Source organism: Perca flavescens, chromosome 2 (assembly GCF_004354835.1).
Source record: "Perca flavescens isolate YP-PL-M2 chromosome 2, PFLA_1.0, whole genome shotgun sequence".
NCBI lineage: Eukaryota > Metazoa > Chordata > Actinopteri > Perciformes > Percidae > Perca > Perca flavescens.
The window spans coordinates 26,580,041-26,607,227 of NC_041332.1; the positions used below are offsets into that span (position 1 = coordinate 26,580,041).

Consider the following 27,187-nt stretch of genomic DNA (forward strand, 5'->3'; position numbering starts at 1 on the left):
GAGTCCAGCTGGTTACCGGTAGGATGGACAGCATCAAGATGTTTGGCTAAGATGGAGCGATAGATGGAGGAAACAAAGAAAGAGTGGAGAGTTTAATCATTTGGCTGACAGGCCAGAGGCCATGAGCAATGCAAGGCCTGAGCCACTATGATCAGAGAGCATGCAGATGATAAGTCTATAAATAGAAACATGCAGCGGGAGGGACAAAAGCTATTTCCTTTCATATGATGCAAAAGGATGGTTGATATGCTGTACTGTAATAGGCCCTTTAGAATCATTGCCTTTTTACCAGTTTGGCTCAATGACATAAAACACACGAGCATGATGACTATTTTGACCGTACTATATTTAAGTGAACTATCACACGGTCAGAGTGCTAAACACATAGCACTAGGTAGGTTTATGAGATGGCAATAGTTTACTCCAATAATTTTGTCAGTTGTAGGAAATATATAAATGAAAAAAAAAACAATATACTTGCTGCAAACACTACATGGATAGCACAAGCATGAAAATAGATACCAGGCATCTGATATTAAGTTTAGGCAATGAGCGGGCTTCTTTATGGCTGTGAATATGCTCCTGCATTTGCAAAGGAACGTTTTTTTTTTTCAGGATTCACAGACAAACATTTGCACATGTCTACATGGCATTTTAAAACATGTTGTAAATGTGGCACAGGCTGAAATCCAAAACGTTCAAGTAGGTTAACATGAATCAGACAAAACCAGATGTTATTTTGCCATTCTTTTTCGTTCTGAATGAACAAAAGGTCAAAGTTTTTCCTCTGTGTCAGCTTAATCAGCATTCATTAACCACACTTTGTTTTAATAAAGACTCTTGGCTAAAGTTATTGCTGTAACTAAGATGATCGTCAAACCATGTCACTGAATAATTACAGCAAATGCAGCAGCAACCAAAGCCACATCTTTCTAACAAAGTCCAGTTCAGTAAGAGACAAAACATGACTTCTAAAACTATGCAGGCTGAATAAATGCCAAAACCTCATAAATGATGACATGTACAAGATGATGAATGCTTGCTTACATAAAAAGGGTCAAGGTCAAGTTTCTTGCGGGCATTTGCTCGATTGCATTGACTCCAACGAATGCTCTCACAACATCACATGGCTCAATAAACATGTGGACTCCTGCAATCTGAAATAAGCTGCAGATGAACAAAGTTTAGTGGCAGAGTGAATCGACGTCACTGCATATGTGGGCATATGATAAAAAGGGTACAAGTTGCATGACGTCTTTTTAATTACCCCAGAAATAGTCATGAGGAGAAGCCCAACCAATGCATTGGGTTTGACCACAGAAAATGCATTAGCTTAGTTGCACTATATGTGTGTGACTGGGTTGTACTCTCACTATGACTGCCCACCGTCTGCGCTGTTTCAGGAAGGAGTGAGGCTAATTTGGTCTCTTGTTTACTGTGTTTTCATATCACCATGAAGAACGTGCATTGTAGACAGGACAGCATACTGTATTCCCCAGTGAAAAGCTATCAAACCTCATAAATAAATCTTTCTATTCTATGAAGTTTAGGGAGTGACAGAAAAAAGCAACAAATATCTCCCCTATTCTGATCTGTGTATAATGAATTAAAATTGCACAGGAGGAGAGATCATTAATTATTCCACTGGCAAGCATCCTCGCTTCATAAGTGGGTATAAAAAGGACTAACAAAAGATAGCTAACACTACATAGAAACCATTCACTTGATCTTGGCTCGCATCATGGCAACAACGAGTTACGAATTACGAAATAAAAATAAAAGTAATATCTCACTAAACAGGTGTTAGCACTCCATTCAGATGACACTGAAATTAAGTCATGCAAAACGAACAGTATGCCAAACACAGGAAATAAAAGAGCACATAGATTTATATACAGTTTCATTTGCAGCTGAATGTGGTTTCTGCATGGCTCCAGCTGGGTGAACCAAATATAATCACAATGTCTGTAAATCATAAATCCTAAAAACTATCACCTGCATCCTGAATGTCTTGTACAATCATCTAACATTTACAATTAGTTGCCTTTTTTCAGGTACACCAAGCTAAAGCAAATGGAGTATAATACAACAGGCCTGCAATAACTTCTATCCTCATGACACATGACATTTATAATGTAGGTATTGACTTAAATTAATGGTCATTTTGGAGCCTGCCGTTTGTAATGCTGATGAATTGTGTTGGTGTTAAGATGTGTTTTAAATAGTCTGTCAAACCAAATTATATCAATGAGGGTAGAAAAAAATTAGAAACACATCTGAGTATAACACATTAATTTTAGCTTGATGTAAATAAACTGGGAACTGAGTGTACAGCATTCAGTCTTTTCACAATATGTTGTATACAAATGGTTAAAGCACATTTTTTGCACCACCAGTATATTTCCATGTGTGTTTGTGAGGCTGCATAGCATGGTAATCATACACAACTTTACACATTTTAGGATTTTATTTTATTTTTTTACTGTAATTTGCACATTTGTTCACATGCACAAAAGCTGACAGCAACAGACTTAACCAGCAATTTGTGTCGTCTGAAATCATGCAATCTATGACAAACTGTCTGCAGCACAGGCCCGATGAGGATCCTGCGTGACACTTGTTACCAAAGAAACTACAACAAAAACAATATTTGTGGCTTTGGTCCTCAAGGGCCTTTTCCCCTCATAATTCACACTTAAAGTTATCATAACGCCTTTGTGATTTCTTAAGAATGTACTCCAACAATCTGAGGCCCAAACATCTGGCTGCAAGCAATATACACTGCCTGGTGCCTGCCATGCAGAGCAACCCACTTCTATTCTGCAGGAACTCCTGGTAAGATATTCATAACTCCTCCATTGCTCTTGCAAAGTGACACTTAATACAATTCATCTGCAAGAATATGACACAGCTGAGAGTTCTGTATGAAAACTTAGCAACATTAGGCTTCATTCTGTTGGGATCTACCCTCTGAAATGAGCACTAGTACAGGATCTGGAGCCAGAAGTAGTCAGTCATGAATCGGATTACATTAGACTTGAATCAACCAAATCACACTTTGACTTTGACTGTAACACCAACGACTTCATTTGGACTGTCTTACATTCATCCCAAGTGAGTTAAATTAAAAATATCATATTTTGTCATTGTTTTCATTTCCCTAACAATGAATACTGAATCAGCAGAAGGGAAAGGTCTTTGGCATTGCAAGCAAGCAGACAGACAACAGATAATCACTTCCGGATGTAAAGACTCTGCTGTGGTCAACAAAAAAGGATGACAACCTGCAAAACATTCGGCTCAAAAATTAGACCTGTATTACAATTGTGTTGAGAGCAACAACTTACTATTTTTTTTGCTATTATTTCATTATGAATTAAACTAACAATTACTTTCTCGAGTAATCATTTGGTTCATTCTTCAATAGTAAAAAAGAAAAAAGAATGAAAAAAAAATAAAATCACAATTTGTTGACTTAATTAAATTGTTTTGTCGTACCAACAGTATGTATTCAGGAACAAGAAAATGTTTGATATTTTTACTTTAATGACAACAATTAATCAATTACGAAAACTGTTTCAGCTCTAACTATGTCACAGGAATAACATTGGTTTAATGGTAAGTGATATAAGAATTTGGGTTTTTCTGAACATGGCCTTTCATTTGGTGAAGGGTGCATAATGATGCCTTGTTTTAGACTCAAAACACAAAGTTTAGGACTTTCAATTTAACTTAAAACTTCATAGACAAAACCTGAGCCATATTTGTGACTTGCAGAACAGTGACTTTCCCAGCAGCTCTGGCTGTGGTTAGTATTAAGAGAGAGTTCTCATTAACAGATGCATGCTGCTACCTCTATTCAAACTGCTTTTATAAGTGATGTGGATATTTAGACGTTTCAGGGAAAATGTGTGTTTAACTTTACATTTTTAGTGCATTTTCCTCAAAAACATGCAAATAACACTGCAGCTCTTTTTTATATATATCCTCAGGACTCATAAACCAATTCAGTTTTTGCAGCCTCATACAGGACTTTCATAATGACTTGGACAGGAAATGAGCACAACACACACAGCTGTGAGAAAATCTGCCATGTCACACACTCTTGGGGGAAATTGCCGACGTGTATTAACAGAGCCTTGTTGACTGAATGTCCGTTGAATGCTTCACGGTCAAAATCCAAAAGCATAGGCTACTTTTGAGAAGTAATCAAATTTGGCAAGCAAAACAACAGTCTAAGTTCAACTATGACCACGCCCAGAATTCATCCCAGCCAATAAGAGGCAGCTTGTCTTCGTGTCAAACCAATCAGCTGCAGAGGGTGTGGGCAACTCAGACTGTTGCTAGGGTATGTCGCTGATGACTTTTGCACTCTCAAGCCAATCAAGTCGCACTTCGCCGTTTGGAGCCTGCTCATAGGCTAAGACATACCCAGAGAGCCCGCCCACAGGCTTTTCTCATTGGACAGATGTGCGATCACTCACATCGCCGAGTTCTAGTTAGGTGCTGTTGATACTGTAGTTTGGAGTCACCAAGACTCAGAACTGAGTGTGGCAGCGCACGTACATCGCTCTGAAACAGTTTTTTTTTTAAATTTCCATTCCAATATTTTATGACTTGTACATTTGTGTACATAGATCATTTCATTTTTTTTATAACAACACAACAAGAAGATGGAACTTAATTCTCTTTTAATTCTGCTGGAGGCTGCAGAGTACTTGGAAAGAAGAGACAGAGGTATTTCAAGAGCTAAACTGACAAGTTGACAGGATTTCTAGGCTAGAGATTATTTGGTGAATGGAGCATTAGGACGGCAGCTAGCTTAATCTTCTATCATAATGTAAAGTTTGAACGTACCCTGCCACAGTGCAGGTATGATGTCACTTTACAGACGATGGGTGCAAACTGGTACCTATAACCAAATCCTAGAAAAGAATAGCTCTGTTTTATTATTTAAAGTAACGTTGTGTCATGTATTTAGCTATGAACTGTGTTTGATATTTTTTTTCTAATACAGATAATGTGTTGTATCAGAATGAAGTATGTTTTTATATTAGCTCTTCGGAAATGAGTAAACAAGAGTGACATCGAGAATATGAGCCAGTATCATAATGACAGACACACATACAATGGTCATGTAGCATTGACTGTTTTACAATATAGATCTTGCCGAAGCCTATCCAGCGCTGTATTGATATTGCGATTGCATTGATGATCGATCAGGTTTTGTTCCTCTTGAAAACACTTATTAGCCTCTGTAGCTATTTCATGTTTTACCATTTCCCTGAATGACTCGTTGCCAGCTTTTTGTATTCTTGTTGACACTACAATAAATCATGTCATTCATTTTGTTTTGTTTCCTCAATAGAAGCAGAACACGGTTATGCGTCTGTTTTACCGTACAGCAGCGACTTTTCCAGTAAGAAAACGAAAGCCTCGACAATTTCCAGAAAAGCTCAGAACAATAGGTAAATATGAGTCTTGCTTGTTTATTTGTTTGTGTAAAGTGCCAGCTTCTAGAAACACAGACACACATAGTGGAGTTGTTTTCATGTACACTGCCATCTCTATTCTGCTGCTGCTGCTGCCTGGGCTGGGCTCTCTGTTTTGGTCTCTCCCAATAAACACTGCCACGCGTACACTGTCAACTCTGCTGCTCTCTCTCTCTCTCTCTCTCTCTCTCTCTGTTTCACACACACCTTAAAACACTCCCGGTGCTGAGAGAAAACACACCCGACATGCATGTAACCTTTCGTTTCTGCACCCTGTCTCACACCGCTGTCATGCTTCCACCCTGTGCCTTTTTTCATGTGGTTAGTGTGTTTTGTATGTGTGTCTCTGAAAGTCCTTTACCAAGGGTTCCCATGTAAGGACACACACACACACACACACGCACGCACGCACGCACGCACGCACACACACACACACACACACACACACACACACACACACACACACACAGAGTTCATGGAGTCGTTTATATGACTGCATCTAATATAGACCCTGCTGCAAGGCCATACAATACACACAGAATAATAACATTACATAAGTGAGTACACTGAAGTTTCACTTTCTGTTCTATGTTGTTTTTTAGACCAGTTTGACAACTGGTTAAAGGTCATTTAAACCTTAGCACGTAATTCTCATCACTAACATTAAAAGGCCTGTTCAGTAGGAAGGCCGTTAACAGGGCTGTTATTATATATTATTTTCATCATTGGTTAATCTGCCAATTGTTTGTCTCGATTAAGTAATTCATTATTAACAGTGTTGCTTCTAAAATGTCAGAGAATAGTGAAAACAAACGCCCAATATAATCCCAGGTGGCATCTTCAAATCCCTTGTTGTATCCAACAAACCCAAAGATATTCTGCTTGCTATCATATATGAGTTAATTGATAAATGAATTCATTTTCTTACAATAATTGATTATGAGCGATTAATCCTTTCAGCTCTAGTCGCTAAACGACATGGTTGACACACTAGGTGGACCTTCACTACGCTGGTCGGACACGCCTTCATCAGGAATCCCTTTTCTTTAAATTCACGACCTTAATTTATGGACTTTTACATCCTAGATTTACATTTTGCATTTGAGTTATTTGGCCAGGTGTGCAATAGTAGACCAGAAACATTTGCATGGTGTGTCCAATTTCATTCCCAAGAACACTAGCACATGAAGATCTGATAAATAAAAATAAAAAAACACTTTCCTGTTGGCTAATATTAGTTTAGGGAAGCACAGCGAGCCTGATTTCCTCAGTAGTGAGTCTGAGAGTTACATCAGTGCACGTACAGCAAGTTAACCTGCGTATACATCCCTGTTGTAATTACACTCCTGTATAAGGCGTATGGTTTTTATACATTTGAAAGTGATATTTTGTATAATTCTTTTTACAAATGAGAACGCAGTCTCTTCCACGTTCCTTTTTATACAGTCTCTGACAGAGTAACACAATTGTGTATCTGCGGGTGAGGCTGTGTAGGTGTGGTGTCTAAAACAGACACACACACTGTGACAAACACCAGCCCACCAGGCTTCGTGCAGCAGACCTGCGCTTTCTTCATTGTTCTTGTGACGGCATTCTGGGCAAATTCCACAAATCCCTTTACACTCTCCAACAGGTTTTTTTTTTTTTTAATTTTTAAGCATCAACAGGATGCAGGGGGTAGTGAAGTAAAAACATTTTTTCGTGTTTGAACTTAAACCGTATTTCCAGTTCAACAGAAGCTGGCTGTTGGTTCGAAAAGCACAATCCTTTGCTTTGTAGAACCTTGAACTGGTGTTGTAGCGTTTGATATCATGACCAAATCTGCAAATTAAAACAGATCACATGTTTTGAAAGTATGCTAAAAAAAACAGTTGGGAGTATTTCTGCACACAGAAAGAAGAAACCCTGGTGGAGTTTCCTTTTTTACTCACAGACTGTTAAATTAAAACAACAACAAAAAAAAAGACTTGGAATTGTATCACTTAGAGTTTTCCAGCTTCAACTCTTTGTCATATCTGATATGAAATAAAAAATATAAATAGCGCAGGTGATTTCTTTTGCATCCTTGAATGTGGGGGAAAATACACAAGGTGCTCTGAGGATGACCAACTTTGGCAGTTTTACATCCCATACAAAGGGCGATATAAGGCTGATATGTAGGCCTTTGATCATCAGTGCCAAGTTTATGATATCCGACTGAGTCTTTTGCATGCCATGCCATTCTTTTACATAACATGTAAAGGTGTGTGTTAACTGGCTGTTATTACAGGTCTGTGTGCATTCCCTTCCTGCAAGTTGCCGTATGATTTCCTGGTCATGCCCTGTGCTAGACTGGGACGTTTGCCCAATTTGTGCAGATTTGAATAGCACAATTTCCTCCATGATGGAATAAAGCTCTTTGTCTGCCTTTTAGACCAAGTTATTAGCTGAAGGGCAACATCCTGTGCTCCTTATGGGAGGATTTTCTGCATCAGTACATTATCGCAGTTGTATGGTCAACTGTAACCCTTTTTGGTGCAGTGAGCAGCGTGGCTGTGCAAACGCCTCGGCCTCCACGGCACTGCTGTGGGAACCACTGCTTCACGAGCACAAGGGCTCCTTAAACAGCGAAAAATCTGAAAAGGCTTGTTGTCAGTCTGGCCTTTTGTTGTCGCTGTTTTTGTTTTTATTGCCGTGGTATCCATGACGGCCTCATGAACAGAGGGCCTGTTTCAGATGGACTGCAGTGCCCTCGCTGTTCAGAGGCTCTCCTCGGAATAGCCCACACGCTGAGGAATTCTGCAGAGTCTAGGCCTCCAGACGTCTGAGTGTGTTTTTATCCCATGTCCGCGCTGCTTTTCAACCAGCGTGCAGCAACTACAGCAGTGTGTGTGCATGCTGTTTGTATGCGTGTGAGAGCAAGCAGGGAGGGGTCTCTCTCTCTCTCTCTCTCTCTCTCTCTCAGGGTGATTTTTGCCCTCTGCTGCACACTCTCTGACAGATGTCAGACATAAAATATTTTGAAAAATAGACACTATTTTTGCACATTTGTCCTAGATGTCTATTTCCAGAATGCGTGATCAAGCCTTTACATTGCTCGCTTAAGGCCTGTTTTGGAGTATTACAATATTCTGTAGTAAAATTTTAAAGCAACTCAAGCATTCAGAAACCCTAAAGCCACCTGGAGGCAGGAAGGCAAAAGCAGAGAAGAAGCAACACCCTTCGCTGATGTCTTGACACACTTTTCCTCTAAATGTTTCTCAGATCTGCTGTTACTCTGCATTCTCTTCCAAACTTCCGGCTTTCATCTGACTTGCATTTAGATCAAAACATTTACTGGTGTGATTTGAAGTGTGTGTAGTATTTAAGCCCCCGCTGCCCTGACCCCCCTCCCTTGTCTTTTGTCCTTTCAGATCGTCGCACAACGAGCTGGAGAAGCACAGGTAAGGTCACACCTGAGGCTTCTTGGCCTCCCGCATCTCTCACGTTTGTATGATTCACGTACATGTCTCTGCCAAGTGCCCCTTGAGTTCCTAACATACTATGTTGGCTGCTGGCTGCAGGTAGACGTCAAGATATTTTCCTCTCAGTCAAAAGCACCTGATCGTATCAGAGGTCATCTTCAAAGAGATTTAAGTCAATTCATTTGTCATGTCTAAAAATGGATAACAAGCTGATTTCAAAGAGCAGTTTCATGTTAATCATATCAGTCTCCGTTTCATGGATGAAACTCGTTACCTTGTATGGAAAGGGAATCCTGTCAGTAATGTGATAATCCTGCCCAGGCTGACGCTCTGAACGGAGGCGGGGTCAAAACTGCTCTAAACTCAGAAGCCCAGAGATGACAACACACACACACACACACACACACACACACACACACACACACACACACACACACTGATCCCACTCTACTATCCCCAGCATGCATCTCGCTCCGTCACACCGCTTTCTTTCCCTCCCTTCGGGGTACAGCTCTCAGCTCGTGGTGAATTGATATCCGCACTCATTAAAGGCACAGGCGTCTGTTTTTGCTCTGTTTTGACTTCACCAAGAGGGGAAGTGACTTCGCAGATCCAAAGGAGTCTCTTGTCAGGAAGCAACACTCCGCTTTGGTACAACAAAGCCGAGCTGCTTTTAGAAAGGGATGGTTGGTGGAAAAAGCAAAAATGCTTTATTTTTTTTGCATCAAGGTCATCCCAAGCTGATTGTTAAAAAAAAGTGCCTGCCAGAGAGTATTTAGGAAACAGCTGATGTGACTATAAGCATGTGAGCAGAGGCTGAGATGGGTGTGTTAGGCTGCATGTGCGTCGCCCACGTTGAGGGATTGGGGTTTGCCAGTCACATGTCTGGGAGTGAGTAATAGATGTGTGTAGCGCAGAGAGAAACAAGTACAGACATATTCCTCCCTGACCTGTGAGACAGAGGAGGCCCTGGCTGATCACACTAAAGGTGTTGAGACACAACAGTTACCTCATGTCCGATGACGGGTGTGGTTGGTTACCAAGAAAGTGACGTCCTGTCAAACCGACAAATGTACCAGTAAAGTGTTCCGTAATCAATTTACTCACTTCCCTTGTCGTCACTATGGTCACTAGTTTCTCACTTATTCACAGATTTGTTGTTTTTGGCCCTGATGTAAGGGCTTAAATAAACGAAGATGTGTTTAAATACTTTACAAGACACGCTGCGCTGTCCTTGGTGACAAATGAGGCATCAGGCATATTTAAATGCACTTTCCTGCAATTTTCTTTCTTTGTGCCCATGACATGAATGCATGTGTATGTAGTGCATTATACCTGCTGTATTGCTGAAATTATTAAATCGGTCAGTCAACAGAAACTGAACCAACAACAATTTTGACGCCCATCTTAAGTCATTTATCAAGCAAAAACGTCAGAACATTTGCTGGTTTCAGCTGCTCAAATGTGAGTATTTTTGAAGAGTCTCTCAGTATTGTATCACGTATATTGGATATCTTTTAGTTTTGGGGAATATCGCCCCAACAAAACAAGCACTTTGAAGACATCGCATATGTTCAATGGGCCTTTTTCAGAAACCGAATGAATAATTGTCTGAAGAAGAAAAGATATTCAAGAGAGTAATTGAAGCCATCATTGTATCAGTTCCAACCCTACTGGCATGCTAGTCAAAGGAATGAATCCAACATTATTAGTCTATTAGTCTTCAGCTGTCCTGTTCAACCAGTTTAATGAGTGCGCGACCAGTTTTGGAGCATCTGCTCAGAGCTACCGACCTGTTTAATCTTCAGCAGTCCCGGTATCGACTCAAGCAGCTCGACCTCCCTCACGCCCTCAGACGCCACTCCAGGGAGGTGCTGCTGTTGGAGCCCTGACTCACCGTCTTTGTTTGGTTATGTGTCGGTGTGTTAGGTTCACGCTGGTGCAGCACAGAGCCACCCTTGTACTGTACGTTCACGTGGTAGGCAAAGTGACCGATAAATGTCGGGTTCAGTCACCGGAGGCCTCAACTGTGATGTAAATAGCACAAATAATGTGCTCAAACACTGAGGTTATTTGAGGTTCGATACCCAGCCCTACTTTCAAGCCATCTGCCCATTTTAAGCCAGTGTCTGATGTGACAGCTTTCAAATGTGTTTCTGCCTATATTTTTTCCATTTCCTCTGGACATCAGGCTCACTCACTGCTGCTGCTGCTCAGCGATCTTATGTATGCTAGGTGTCTCTCACGAACCTGAATGCTGCCTTGGCAGCCAGTCAAGAGGCACCCTGCATATATTTGTGTCCTGCTATCAGAGTGAGACGTCTGGGTGGGTGCCAGCAGCGTCCCACAGGGTCGCCCCTCCTGACACAACCTGCTTATCTGCTGCAGCCGTGACAGCTCTGTATAGACCGTCTCAATGGTGACGCTGCTCTCTCTCTCTCTCTCTCTCTCTCTCGTCATTGCATTGGCACAGGCCGGAGCTGCAGAGCATCAGCTCGACATTTCCGTGAAACCAAATGCTACTGTGTGTGGTTGGTCTCCGCTGGCATTGCTTCCTTCCCATTTCTGGCTTGAACCGCTCTTGATCACGCCTATGACGACTTGTCAGTGCCACAAGTTTCCTTTGCTAGGAACCCCAAGACATTGCAAAACTACAAGACGTTTTGTTTTCCCACACATCACCTGTTTACAGGAAATCCAGGCGCGTATGGGCCGGTATGTTTGGTATGTTCGTGCTGCTTCCCTTGATTGAAAAAAGGCTTTACATGTCTATTTTTACCTTTTCCAGACACCGCCCATGGCTGTCAGATGCTCTCGGTTTCATTTCTGAGATCACTCAGTAATTTCTGAGATCACTCACAAATGATGCTCAAAAGTTTGCAGATTGATTTCAACAAACAGTATTTTCTTACAATACAATATATACAAATTATATATCATACCGCAGATAATGTACAGCAACTGTGGGCCTTCTATTGAACTTAACTCTAAATTTATATGTACTTCATGGACACAGGGGCAGCCACTCAGTTTGTCACGGCCTAATCCTCTCTCTAATTAAATTTACTCTCCCGGTGTCTTCTACTGCCTCTGTGATGAATGACTTATTTGGCTTTGAGGAACTCTTCCCCTCGAGTGAAGCTCCTGTGTGTGTGTGTGTGTGTGTGTGTGTGTGTGTGTGTGTGTGTGTGTGTGTGTGTGTGTGTGTGTGTGTGTGTGTGTGTGTGTGTGTGTGTGTGTGTGTGTGTGTGTGTGTGTGTGTGTGTGTGTGTGTGTGTGTGTGTGTGTGTGTGTGTGTGTGTGTGTGTGTGTGTGTGTGTGTGTGTGTCAGTGCTGTTTGAGTTATGGCGGTGTGTCGGTGGGAGGGAGAGCCATCCCACAGCCCTGCTACTTCACCTCTTTGCCTTCTACTCTTTTGTCTCCTCCTTTCTCCAGAGACCACATCTGTTTTATCTGTTATCGTTTCTCTCCTTAGTCCGGCTCTCCTTTTTCACCCCTAAAAGTGTCTGAGTCAGCAGAAACCTGAGGCAGCAAGGAGGAGAAAGGCAGAGCTACCTCCTCACAGAGGGCCTTTATCACTCTTTACTGGTCCTCTTGCCAAAACTCATCTCTGCCCATTTCTCCTCTTTTGTGGTATAAATCTTCTTTTGTGACAGTGGGTTTATGTGGAAGACGCCAGGCTTTGATAGGCCCTTTAATCTTCATTTTAATGTGGATTGTAAACTACACAGCCATTGTGAATACAACTGAAGTTAAGGTCATATTATGTCTACATCCTGCTTTTTTCCAGTTTAGGTTTTAGTGTGGCATTCACATGCTCACATGATTGCATGTGGCATTTGTACTTAACTTCCTTAACCCTTGTGTTGTCTTCCATTCGACCATGTACTTGTCATCCTGAAAATCAGCACTTTTTATGACGTTTTCGTTTTCGTTTTTTATTAACGCTTCTTTTCACTACCATTAATAAACACCACTAACACCAACTTATTACCAGTTTTACACTCATGGAATTCATGGTCAGTACACCTCATTTATAGGAAATAAAAAAAAAACAGAAATTATGAATTATTTAGACTCATATTAAAGGAAGGATAATTACAGAAGGGTAACTGTCAATGTTCACTCTGGTTTTGAATTTTTTTTTTCAAATGCTAATTTTTTGTATAAAACACCCAAAAGTCAATGAAAGTAGAGATCTTATCTTTTGTTGTACTTGCGAAGCACGATGTATGGAATCATCCAAATTAGGTGGTTAAAAAGAAACCCATATTTCTGATATAGACATTTTGAAAATCAAATTTGACCCAAAGACAACACAAGGGTTAAATGTCACTGTTGGTTATATTCCTCATGTGTGTATGCAGTGACCTAGAGTCATTAGGTTTGCATGGGCAGCTAATGACCCAGAGTAATGAGTGATGTACTGTAGTTGGGCTAATCATTAAGGCATGTGTAGACCATGTAGTAATTTGTATCAACACCTATAACATGAAATCAGTGAATGATGATCTGATATTAAAGTGTGCTTGAGGTTTGCCATGTGGATACAATCCTCTATATCAAGGTTTATGTAATTTTATATTGTGATATAAATATATGTAGGACTGCAACTAACAATGATTGTCATTATTGATCAGCCTGCCCATTTAATTTCTTGATTAATTGTTTTGCCTGTAAAGTGTGAGAAAGCTGTGAAAAATGTCCATCACAATATCCCAGAGCAATGATTAATTGATTATCAAAATAGTTGCCAATTCATATTTTATTACTTATCGTTTCAGGTTTAAATGTATGGATTTTGTGATATAGATATAGTTTCGTAGATAAAATAACCAGATGGGAATGGCTGTGTCTGGCTACTGGATAAAATAACAATTTGATACCATAGTCCTGAAAATCCAATTAATTCACAATACAGCATAATTGCCATAAAGTAGTCCTGATATGGAGAAATGCAACCAGATATATTGAAGGGATATCTTCATTAATATGGCAAAAATCTTAGTGGGCTTAGCCTACACATTTCTATTCTCTCCTGGTATATTTTGTCATATTACCCAGCCTTATGACAGACTGGGTTTGTCCAAATTGTTATTCATTTACTCAAGTCAGTGCACATAGCTGTAGGACAGTCTGGGTTGTAACTGTTGAGAGGCTGGATGTGGACAAAGAATAAGAAACAGGCTACAGCGGGAGGTCAGCAGCGGAGGTCCCAAGTGAAATTCCTTTGGCTTACTCAGGTCAAACCCGGCAGCAATCGCAGATTGGCTGCACATATACTATCTGTGGATGATTAGTGTGTCAGGATGATCTGTTCAGGCTTTTACACTGACGCAGAGATATTTGAGTATGTGTGAGCGACTGCCGCGGACCTACGTTTAGGTTAGAACGTCCCTGCACCCTCTCAGGTGTCGTTGCTGCAGGGTACATCCCGTTTCTGTGTCAGTAAACTTGGTTCACTGCCGCAAAAGCAGCTGATGCTCATGAAAACAACAGTGTAGCTCGCGCTTTAACAAGGTGCGTGCATAGTTTTGGGATTTCAAGGACAAGAAAAAAAAATAAAAAATTCAAGAAGGAAGTGAAAAGGAGGAGAGAAGGGAGGAAAGTGAGTTGACTGAAGCATTCATGGTTTTGTCCCAGGCCCTTGTCAGCAATGAGGAAGAGGACGAGGCGAAGACATTCTTGAGCGTTGCCGAAGGGAGGAATGGGAGGCAGCGTAGGATGTGGCTGCTTTGTGTGTGTGCGTGTGTGTCGAGCAGGCAGCCTGAAATTTAGGTCAGCAGAGTTTGCACACATACGCTGGAATGTGGAGTTAAGTAACTGAGGCGGTTAACGGGGGAGTCTGCCGGCGGATGGGGGTCACAAAACACAGCAGGCCGAATATTACTAGAATGCTCTGCAGCCGCATCTGCGTTGGGTGCTGCTCGGTTTGTTTTGGCAAGCAGGGAGTCACAAGCGAATATTTGTTTGATAATGCATTGATAGAGTGGATTAGTGCCGCAGGCAGTCTGTCATTCATCTGCTTTCGACTCTCCTCTATTCTCTCTAGTTTAGTTGTTTTTATGTTCTACAACCGCAGTTTGTAACCCTCTTGGCTTGTGGCCCCCAAAAATGACTCCTTGTCAACCGTCCTGTCAGCAACTCCTTAGATTTATCTTGTGGCCTTTTAGGTGGGCCCAGACCCTCAAACAGGACCCCCTCCAACTGATCTACAACCTTCCTTCCAGAAGTAAACAGCCAAACTTTTACAGAAAACATGGAAGTTGGAATTGTCTCTCATGCCACTAGATTCCTGTGTGTGGATCATTGACGAGGCTTCATTATAAAACCAGAGCTCTCCCCGTGTCAGGGGAACGTGTTGATTGAGCTCGCTGAACTTGTCTCTGCTAGTCCGTCCGTTCATTTGCAGATGTACTTTTCAACGCACGCAGCGGAAGGCAATTAATGTCCGGGTCTGTCATTTGACATTGTGTTGAAATGATTCAGAGATGCACAGGATACTCGTTCTTTAGTCCGACCCCTCGCTCTGTTTGCTCACATGCTCTCCTCTTTAAATTCTATTTGACATCTGTTTCTCTGTTAACACCAGTGTAAGCTGGCTGTGCTGAGAAAGGGATTTTGTAATGATCCATGCTCGCACAGGGGATTGTTTCAGTACACGCTAAAAATGAATCTAATTACTAGGCATTCCCTAGCACACCCAGTGGAAATTCCAGTTTGTTTTGTGGAAATACTACAACGAGTGAACAACAAACTGTCTAATTCTGTTTCCTGCTGTTTAATCAACAGTAAAGCATGCAGAGCTCTTTCTTTAGTGTAATTCCACGAGTTGTGAAGTAACCAGGCCCCTCCCTCTGTCTGCACTGCTGTTGCTGGTGCATTTAAGTTTCTGTTTGCTGCTTGCGTGTGAGAGCAGAGTCATGTGAGAGCGAGTTCCATGTTCCTGCCATCAGGAGAATGTGTTTATGGTAGACTTGTATCGGTCTGTCTCGCCTGGCAGTTGTCACTGCACACAGAGGGTGGGTGTGGCGCCTCGATGACAGAAAACAAATAAAGCTCAACCCGAACGACTGACTATTTCATATCAGGGTGATGAAAGCCTCTCGTTTCTCCATGGGTGTCTCTCGTCTTGCTGACGTGGGCATCGTGGCCAACCACTCTGCCGGTTTCACACAAGCTGCTTAATTTCTGCTTGTTTTCCAGAAACAGCACATCAGATCTCTGTTAAATGTAAACATGCTAAGGGCAGGGCCTGGAGGGTGACAGGAAGACTGATGAAGGGCAGCTGAAAGGCCCAGCGTGCGTGTGTGTGTGTGTGTGTCAGCTGAGATTAGGGTTAGGGTCCCTCACCACCTCAAGAATCCCTCCATCTGGCCTCGTACTCCCTAGGAACCTGCCAGCCAGATGTGGAGCCACTCTACTGGCAACCCTAAATTCCAGCACCTAAACAGGGTGATCCACACTCACGCAACGCAGCCCTTACTTTCACTTCACGAAGCAGAGCCACGCTGTAAAAAAAGGGGCCTGATGCATAACTTTTTTGCTTTAGGAAATTTTTGGTATAATTTCCTGTATTCTACTCAAAAGTTAAGAAGAACACTAATAAAGCAAGGCTTTAAATACGTGTTCTACAAAATAAGCTATTTAACATATGAAAGGGTAGTCTGGCTTTGCCAGACCCTCCTCCAAAGCTCGCTGAAGGAGGGTCTGGCTACTCCACATAGCATTCGGGGATGGGAGGAAAACGTGCTCTGGTTTAATGGCATTTCTTTAAACCAATCAGCTAAACTCCGCACAGAGCCGCTGCAAAAATAGTCGCGCGAGAGAAATAGACAGATAGTCCAGCTAGCTGTCTAAATTTACCATGCAGAGATCTGAGGAGCAGTCAACAATAGACCTCATTTAAAATTCCAACACAAAGAAAGCGGAAGGACACGGAACATACATGTATCCGGCGGAATTTCGTGCAGCACCGGAGCGATCCCGTAAGTGGAACGGGAAGGATATAGACTAATGAAAGGGTAACCCCAGTGTTACTAAATGATTGTCAGTACTGGATGAACAAACAATATGGTGGGTTTTTTTTAAGGGATATGAAGACACCTAAAGTATAATTCTAGTTTGTTACAACTTGAGTCTCATTTTTGTAGTTTTGGCCATCATTTATATGTAATATGTAATAGTAAGATTCTACTCACCAAGTTAATTGCTGATATGAAGAAACACGGTAACATCATTAAAAAGAAGCCTTATGGGGTCAGGAAATCAAGCAGCCAGACATTCATACAAACAAGACCTGCAGGTTCAATGGAGAAACAAAGGCAAATTATTAACTAACGTACTTTATTTGGAGGTGAAACTTAAAGTGAGCACGTCCAAAATGTCGGTAATAATCCCTGATTGCAGAGGAAAACTGTGTACACTATAGCAAATACAGTAGGTCAGACTTTATTTAAGTGATCTTGCCATGTTTCCAGATTGCAGCAAGTAACAGCTGATAAAAAAAAAAGATGGTCGAAACTATAAATAAAAGAATTTAGATCCTCTTTATTTTGAAAATGTCAAATGACAAACCCTCCAAACTGATACATAGCATATACATGATTTGTGCCTTCCTAAAGATGAGCAGAGAAGGCAGTGAATCCTTCATGCTGGTGTCTTGTGGGCTCAAGTCAAAACAACACCAGAGGCCAGGTATCGCATTTTCTTTTCTTTAAACCCCACAGGGAACAAACCGAGTAGGCTCTGGCAGTGAAAGGAAACATTGCAGTGGTGTTTCTGATGACCTTTGACCTCAGTTTAGCGCCTTTGGCTCCTTGCCAGACAAGCCACTCAGTCCTGTGCATATGGGCTGAGGAATGCGCTGGGCTGCAGCAGGCTCATTAAACAGTGCAGTGAGTGAGGGGTGAAGGCCCGTTGTTTGCACTGGCGTGCCTTCTCAGGCCCTGCAGCTCTTTGTGTACCGATAGAGCTCCAGTTCCAGAGCCCGGGGCGGTCCTTGGACACTGCTGTCACCAGTGCAGTGTGTGTGTGTGTGTGTGTGTGTGAACCATTATGTGTATGTGTGGACAATGTGAAAACTGGTGCAGCATACATAAATATACTTTGTTATGCATCCATCAGACATACACAGGATGCTGCAGATACACTGCTCGCCTTTGAGTTGAGCAGCAAAACAAGATATTTCACTGTTGTTCTCCTTCCAAGGCCCAAATTGTGAGCAGATCCGTGATAAAGGCCTGGTCTGTACTCTGTAACCTTGGAGCGTAAGTCAGCAGTATAGCTTGTTCCAGTTTCAGCAGCGTGCAGCTTTCTGAGCAAAAGGTTCCTTTTTTTCTCTCCTCTGCCTTTGCTTTGTTTTGGCTCTGAGCCCCTGGTGGAGAAGGAGGAGCAGGTGGGAGGAAAGGCCAGAGATCAGACACAAATCGTCCCGTGGTACTCTGCACCTGAGAACGGTCAGGTGGTCATTTCCCTGCAGACGTGCCTTCAGAGCAAATCAAATTGCAGGCTGTTTTTGTTTTTGTAGTTTTAGCAATTTTCATTTTTAGCAAAGTCACAAAAAAGTTTTAGAGCCTTAGAGGCTGCTGTTATGCCATCATAATGCACAGTATCAAATGTTTTTTTGTTGTTGTTGAGAAGTTTGCTTGAAAAACAATAGCACTTAACACAGTGCACACACACACACACACACACACACACACACACACACACACACACACACACACACACACACACACACACACACACGCACGCACACACAGTATTGTGGGATATGTGATGAAACGCTGACTTTTGCATGTTTGAACTTGTCGACACAAACAAGTAGGACACCACACCAATACTCTGACACATTACATGACTGGAATATCAAAGACCGTCCTATTTTCAACCCAGACAAATTGGAAAATTTGATGTGATTCAGAACCACGTGGAGCCAGGCGGTGCAAACTGTCTGCTCTCCTTCATGGACACATCGTTCAGGTTCATCTGGTGCCACACTTTGCATGGCTGTTTGAGGCAATCTTATAAACATAGCGTGACAGGGGGGCTTGGTTTAGGAATAACAAACATGAGTGGGTGAGTGAGTGAGTGAGGGAGGGAGGGTCCTAACCCCGCTCTAAAATCGGCTCTGTGCGCTCTTGGAGGAAAATAGCAAGTGTGTCTCGCGGCAGGGGAACATGTGCTGCTGGGGAGGGGAGGGGGGAGCTGTCAGGGACACACTGCCAGGTTAAACCAGGTCTTGTCTTATTGATATGCATCAGAAAGGTGAAGCTTTTTTTCCCGTTGGCCGTCACAATTAGACAGAACGAAGAAGTGTAGCATTTAATGCGCGGCTAAAGACGAAGAGAGGCTCAGCCCAGACTTGTTGAAACTGACAGAAATGTTGAAGTGGATCGTTATCAGCAATTATGTAAGAGCTAGGGGGACGTCAATTCAAAACAGCTACAGTTTGGATGTATGGAGAGAAGTGGTATTTCTTAGTTTTCACATTTGAAATTGGTTTCATGTGACATACAAAAACAACTTAACAGGGCAAATATCCACACATGTACATACATTCTCATTTCCAATTATTTAAATTTTAGGAATAGTTTGACATTTTAGATGAGAAAATTGATACCACTCTGATGTCAGCCCAGACCAATCCTCACACATTCAGGTGGTGAAAGTGCATCTGTGCACATTTTCTATCCTCTGCATGCCAGGTAAAATATGTGGTGAGCATACGTGTGGCCTGTGATGAATAAATCAGTAAAAACGTCTTTTCTTGGGGCTTGTCTGGCAGAGTATTCGGGGAACGCCTTGTTTTTGTTTTTCATTACAAGAGAGGGAGAGCGGGGTGCAGCAAGATGGTGGCGCATTGGCTCAAGTTACCCTTTATCATGTGTGTGGAGCACTGCCTAGTGCAGCTGAGCAAACTGCACTCAAAGAGCCCTTTTTTCAACCCAAGAGAAAGTCACCCACTAGCTCGGACCCCACTCCGTTCCAAAAAAAACACCCCACCCCACCCCATCCCCCCCTCTGCTGCAGACCCCCAGCTCCTTCCTGCCTGCTTCCCCTGGCCGCAGTCCAAGTGCTTCATGTGGCTCGACCGGGGCAGGTTGGAGGTGGGCCCCCGCCCCTGTCTTCAGAAGACACTTGTTTTCCACTGGGATGAGGGTGTGTTGGTGTTGGCAGGGTGGAGCAGAGGGGTGGAGGGGTGAGGCGGATGGGGGAAATTGCCCCCTGGGAGAGGAGGAAATAAAAGAACGAGAGCACTTTCACACGCCCTTTTTTGGGGGGTGAACGCCTGTATGCACCTGTAGAGAGGTAGAGATGGTTTAAAGGGCATATTTGCTAATCTTTTCTATCTATTTAAATCCAGTGCTTTTTTTTAAAGCTACAATCAAATCCCTAAACACTAAAGATGCAACTATCATTTAGGATTTGGGATTAGAACGTTTCGCCCCTGAGACTCTTGTAGTCCACCACAGGCCGCCTCTGGCTGACCTCTAAATGAAACAGACGGGGGTAGTGAGAGGGTCTTACTTTATGCGGAAAAACACAGGCGACGCCCTTCCTAAAAAAGAAAAAAAACAAAACAGGGAAAAGACTGTGTAAAGAGTGTGTCCTCCTGTGTGCTCGGCTCTGCAGTCAGCCGGAGAGCGCTTCATTTCTCTGATTAGGTTTATTGTGGTTGCAGCGATGGCCAGTGGAGACCTTGCATTGTTGGAGTTTGTTTACCGTTGAGACACCGAGTTAGCCAAAGGAACGAGAGAAAAGGGGGAAGGCTAGCTCAGAACAAAGAAACGGTTCATGGACTAGCTTGACTAATGGAGAATTGAAAGGCCTTTATGAACAAATCTGAATGAACCAAGGACAGACAGGGGAGGCAATCTGCCGATAAAAAATGTTGTGAATAAGAGCAGTCCTTTGAAAATAATATACAATATCTGTAGAAAGTCAGTCAGCGTCCACACAGAGATTAACTCTGCCTTGCTGACTCTCGCACTGAATTAAACGTCCAAATGCTGCATCCAGGGAGCTGTTTACTTGTGGATCCAGGGTTGTTGGCCTGTAGGGCTTTGGCAGGGGATGCAAGGTTTTCCAGGGCCACACTTTGTGTCTTGAGTTCCACCGACAGAATGATCAGAACAGATGAGAAACCTCTCATGGCCGTCATTTTGGTCAATAATGTTTTTTGCACCCAGTGTCTGTGGGTTTAAAGACTCCGATACAGCGTTTGGGTATAGCAGGGTTTCCATTTGGTGGATCAATCAAATACAGGGATTGGAAAAAAAACGAAAGACAGCTGAGATGGACAATGGTAATGCACCACTAGACAGTGCACATTATGTTATATTCTGCATATACATACATTAGAAATAGCGAGTGGTCGGTTTGTGCAATGCAAGTATTTTTTTTTTGTGAATACACCACCATACTAAAGCAACCAAATGTAGTCACACAGGCAGGCCAAACCCTACAGGGGTCGATAAATATAGTACACTTTTTCTAAAAACAGAAAAGTCTCGGAACTAAGGCTCCTTGGATGTGTGTCACGTGGGTGTACTGTGAAAAGAGCTCTTGTTGACGAGGATAGGATGTAATTGTCGAGGTACCTACTCTGGCCGTATGATATGATATGAAAAAGTATTTTGTAACTATATCAGTCTGTGACATTTCCTTTCTCATGCCGGGAGGACTCGATTCCTCTCAGGGATTTGAAAGGGGTTAGCTGGAGCCTCTGCAAGCTTTGAACATGTGTGTAACCAGCGAGACTCTGCAGCACCCCCCTCAACCCTTTGAACATGAAACGTCCCACGGTCGATCCCAAAGACACAACTGAAACCAAAGCAGAGCATCAACAACCCTGATTATGTCATGTTGCTTTAGTACGTTTCCCAGCACAAGAGACGGACATGACAGTCGCAGTATAGGAGGGACAGTATTTGTTTCTGCCCTTCAGGGGACGCATGGACATGGATGTTTGTGTAGGTGCCTGCTCACTTTTCTGCTGGTGGATGTCTGCTGACTCACCCTGTGCTTGTGTGTTTGCAGACGTGCCAAACTACGGCTGTACTTGGAGCAGTTGAAGAAGCTGGTGCCTTTGGGTCCAGACAGCACGAGACACACCACACTGAGTTTGCTGAAAAGGGCCAAGATGCACATCAAGGTATTAAAGAAACAGCCACATTAAGAAATAAAACGCTCGGGACATGTCATATTGGGTTGTTTTTTTTTTGCATCAGTTTGACAAGTTAGCCTGTTTTCGATTTCAGTAAAAGAAAAAAAGAAAAAATCATTTTAAAATGAAAATCTTTGGTTTCTGAACTGAACTGAACAGTCGGACAAAAAACAGCAATTTGAAACCGTCTCTAGTGGGTTAGGGAATTACCAATGGCATGTTCTAATATTTTCAGACATTTACATTAACTAAACAAACAATCGATTAATCAAACAATATTTGAAAGAGTCAAATAATTGTTAGTTGCAGATCCGGCGCAGAGGAAAACTGGATGAAACTTTCCTCGAAAAGTCCAGTTTGTCCTCCTCTTGACGAGCACCAAACTCGTGCTCTACTCCTTCCTTGTCTTTGAGCTGTTTGGTTTTTCTCTCTTGGCTTCTTTAAGTGTTATTTTGTGTTCTAATCTTTCAATCGGAGCGGTTCAGGGCCTGTCAGAAGAAAACTGCTCCCAAGTCTGAAAGGAAAACAAATGAGTCAACAAAGTAGGATATACAGGACATTTGGTGGCTGATCTTTAGATATGTGAAAGGAGATAATTGGATGTTGGGTTTGTTAAAGTGTTGGCTTTGTCAACTCCTCCTCCATGGTTCATTAAATGTTGCAGATCACACACAGAGACATGTAAGATACTTTACAGAAAAGGTATGCAGCAGGGGCTGCGACAGAGAAGGCCTTAACAAACACTTGAGTGCTTGCATATTATTAGATTATTGCCATGCAGAGGATGAACTGTTCATCTAAGTTTAGGACACGCTACACTGAGCTTGCTGTTTACAAGCAGCAACACTGTGGTTGGTGGAAAATCCAGGCACAGCAAGTTTTAACCCTTCATTTCCTGTTTATCATGCATGTCTTCTCTTCTCAGACGATCTGCGCTAATTCTCGTCAGTCGTATATCACAAGGGGCCACATGTGTTCGCCTCGGCTTTGATTAACCACCGAAAACTTTCACATCAAAATCGAAGCTCAGGTTGAGTCAAACTTTTAGAGGTTATGTTCGTTCTGACTTCCTAACCTACAGACCTCACAGTCGTTCGGCCACATCCTTAATGTTGTTTTTCAATAATCTCTTTTGTAAGTTTGGCAGAGTTCTGATTGGCAGGAGATGAAAGAAAACGCTGGTTTCACGAGTGTTCACATTTTTTTGCGATAACATCAGTAACAGCATCTGTAGGATATGGCATGAATTCAAATTCTTGTAAAGATACGCTATATCCCAACATCAATAATACATCGAAAAATAACATGGTGATCACAATTGGAAGAAAACCTATTGTATACTTAGTCTTATGTCATCTTTTACTGCATTGGTAGCTTTACCAGTAATTGTGTGTGTAAAACATGTTTTACTTTATTTTATTTACAAATATACATGGTATGTGGTGTGCAGCAATGCCTTCTCTTTCTTTTGAATATGAATGTCAAATGCTGGACATATTCATTTAAATGGGGTATTGTGTGCCTTTTCTACATAGCCACAGAAAAGCCTCAGTCAGATTCTTTTTTTTCTGACCAACTTTTGTGTTCCTTCATAATATGTTTTCCTATTGCAAGGGAACGCACAACGTATGACAAGGGAAAGAAAAAATATCCGGAAAATCGAATGGTACGACACAAAAAAAAAAAAAGAAAAGAAAATGTATACGGGTATACAGTAAAAAAAGAGAGAGCGTAAAGATGGAGAGATGTTTGGGTCCAGCGAACATAGTCATTGATTCTCTGCGTTTATGTGTCTCTGCAGAAGCTGGAGGAGCAGGACAGGAAGGCTTTAAACACGAAGGAGCAGCTGCAGAGAGAGCACCGCTACCTCAAACGCCGCCTGGAGCAGCTTTCTGTGTCCGGATCTGTTGAGCGCATCCGCACCGACAGCATGGGCTCCACCATCTCCACCGACTCCGAGCAAGGTACGCTGGCTTTCAAAAGCCCAACCAGCAGTCCACTATGGAACCTTATTTGTCCCATATCTGGAATATTTGAATTTTGAATTTGAATTCTCTCATCAGTGACGACAAGCTCATCCGTATATAACTTTCTCAAGCGTATATAGACGTGTGCGTGTCATATTGTGAAATGCTTTTACTGGAAATGTACATGTAGATTAATTCTAGAGAATCTTACATTTCTCAGGACTTCCTTTTATGTATCGTGTGTGTGACAGTCCGGGGTATTGTGGTCACAGCTTTATGTAACTATGACATAAATCCAATGCAGAGCACCACGTTTGATGCAACTCAATAAGGACCTTGGTATGGCTCAGACTGAGGTTGACACACACACACAAACAGTGTGTGTATATATATATATATATATAAACTGTGCATACACTGAAGCTATATTCAGTTTGTATAGTTCGCTCACAACACACACAACGCTATTAGTGCTTTAATCTACATGTAAACCCAGTCAGCTGTTTGCATTCCTCTCGCTGTCCACTGATAAACTCTGAGCCACACTGGGATGCAAGTGTACAGCCACCCGATGATTAGCCCCGCTCTTGTTTGCAGGTGATGCCCCTGGGGTCAAAGGTTAACACCATCTAGCACTCCTTTTTAGCTACTGATGGTGGTAGATACGATTTTGTGTAATGTACTGGTGCAGGTTGTAGCAGCTAAACCGCTTTGTCACGTTTCACCTGTCGAAATGACAAAAATACGAACGGTAATCTGCCGTCCTCTGAGGTCAGAGGCATTTTTCTGGTTCTGTTTGAATGCCATGATCCTGAAACCGCAGCCAATCTCTTGAGACTTAAGGCGCTAGCTGTACCCTTCATTAGAAGTGCTCGTTGGATAGTAAGACGGCATCTCAAACCCCCTCCCCCACGCCTTTCTGACGTCACAATTCGGCAGTGCTCGCCCATTTCTGCAGCGACTGGCCAGGTGTGCAGAGGTGAGGAAGTTGGCAACACTATGATCGCCTTCTAGGAAAGACTGTTTGAAAATGTGAGCAGTTATCCCCATATTTAGACCATTCATTGTGTCTCACCCTGCTCTGTGATGGCAGGCCTTTTACCCTGTCGTTCAGAACAGCTACAAATATTTGTGCCTTTCGATGCGGTTGGACTACTTGTCGTATGATCTAGTTCTTTTCGAGCATAACACCGAGTTTAAAGGCACAATCTGCTGCTCACCAGGGTCACAGACTCCCCTGAAATGCATTAGTTTGGACTGGTACAGTATCTTTATTAATCCTGGATGAGGTAAACACACATGCACTTGTTTATAAATGGATGGGGATTAGCTGTGGGAGCACAAAGATCTGCCTCTTTGCCCAGAGTTAATGGCTGCCTAAATCTGGGTTTAATCCACAGGCTCTGCAGGCTCCTTAATAAATATGCCCGCAGTTGGGTGGAAATAAACACTTTCCCCTCATTTCTTCTGTCTTGAACAGTGCCGAAAAAAACCTTGTGTTTTTTTCTTTTCTTTTTGCGTGCAGAGGTGGACATCGAGGGGATGGAGTTCACTCCTGGCGAGGCGGACAGCGTGGGCAGCATCAGCGACGGCGAGGAGGAGGACCACTACAGCCTCCAGAGCAGCTCCAGTGACACCAGCTACACAGCCACACATTCCCACAGACTGCAGCCGCACCACTGTTAGACACCGCTCGCTCATCAAGCTCCCAACCAGCTTCCTGGCCGATGCTTTCCTCCCCTTGCCGACACCTTCCCCGAACCATTTGCAATCGCCAATGCCGCCCGCGCCCTACATCAGACCGGCCCACAATGGCGATACACCCTGAACCTCCTTTTCCTGGCCCCAGCTCTCCAGGAAGCACATGGGGCTGAAATGCCACTCAAGCCTTCCTGAACCCCCCTGACCACTGACCCTACCTCACCCTACTGTATCCTGCCTGAACCTGCCCCTCCTCACCTGCCCTGCCCTCCCACTGCCCTCACAACCCCCTGCCTAGTGTTGCCGCAGGCTCATAGAGAGCAGAGCAGTTTGTGGTTTTAATGGGGACTTCTGTGGTGTGATAGATAGCTTTGACTTGTTAATCAGGATTCTGTAAAGTGTGTGTGTGTGTGTGTGTGTGTGTGTGTGTGTGTGTGTGTGTGTGTGTGTGTGTGTGTATGTGTGTGTGTACAAGCTTCATGTCATCTCCATAAGGCAATAATACACAGCTTTGCACCAAGTTTGTGGTGTAAAAGGTAAAGCACTTCTGCAATATTTGCAACATTGAAAGTATACAGTACAGTATCTTCCCTTTACGCAATAAGATTTACAGGAGTAGCTATTGCAGATGTCCTGCACGTTCCTCAAAAACGTTTGACTGTTGAAAATAACGACAGAGATTAAAGGAATACTTTGACATTTTGGGAAACCTATTTATTTCACAGTCTTTAAACTAAGCTAAACCGACTGCTGGCTGTACCTTGATATTTAGCAAACAGACATGATGGTGTCGAATAAGCTCTGTTCCCCAAAATGTTCAACTATTCATTTAATGCTTCCACTATTTAGGTTTGTGTCAATGTGCAGCGGTGCACCTGCAACTGCGTGGCCTAAAACAGGACTTTATCAGTGGCTACTTCTGCACACAAAGTCACAACTTCATTACCAAATGTGGCCAATTTTTTTTTGGTCAAAGACAAACTGAAAAAAGTTACAGAGCTGTAGCAGAGAAGAACAAATGTATATAGATGTACAGTTACTGTCCAAACCCTCATGTCTTCCTCTGGTTGGGTTGCCTAACCACTACTCTCCACTACTGACCACTACACTATACCACCCTACGGTGTGGATGGACTACTATGTCAATTAAAAAAAGGAGTTGCCTCATAACTAAAAACTCTATTCCTTAAAAATTGATTCAAATCCTTCTCAGTAGCGAATTTATGTAGCAATAAATACGAGAGGTGGGTGCCTCCTCTGAGTGTTTAAATGATTCTGGTGGACTATGAGGTGTCACGGGAGACTTCCTTTCCTTATTTTTTTTACCCTGTAGATGGCCAGTGGGTGCTGACAGAGAGTGGATCTTCCTTTTTCACTACTGGATCCTTCTCTTTGCTTACAATGCCATTTACC

General features: G+C 42.6%; 1 protein-coding gene across 1 annotated transcript; it reads left to right on the forward strand.

Moving 5' to 3' along the window:
* The first annotated feature begins 4,543 nt into the window (after positions 1–4,543).
* Positions 4,544–26,953, forward strand: mxd4 (MAX dimerization protein 4). Its single transcript, XM_028565454.1, has 6 exons — positions 4,544–4,737; positions 5,369–5,468; positions 8,885–8,914; positions 21,980–22,094; positions 23,908–24,070; positions 25,599–26,953. Exons 1-6 carry the CDS (start codon positions 4,674–4,676, stop codon positions 25,757–25,759), a joined length of 633 nt encoding a protein of 210 aa, XP_028421255.1. The 5' UTR covers positions 4,544–4,673; the 3' UTR covers positions 25,760–26,953.
* Positions 26,954–27,187: the final 234 nt, after the last annotated feature.

Bases quoted from the DNA above. Each gene is read 5' to 3' on its own strand.
- mxd4 (XM_028565454.1), top strand. From the start codon at position 4,674: ATGGAACTTAATTCTCTTTTAATTCTGCTGGAGGCTGCAGAGTACTTG. The intron at 4,738-5,368 runs GTATTTCAAGAG...TTTCCTCAATAG, and splicing joins CTTGGAAAGAAGAGACAGAG to AAGCAGAACACGGTTATGCG. The intron at 22,095-23,907 runs GTATTAAAGAAA...GTGTCTCTGCAG, and splicing joins GGGCCAAGATGCACATCAAG to AAGCTGGAGGAGCAGGACAG.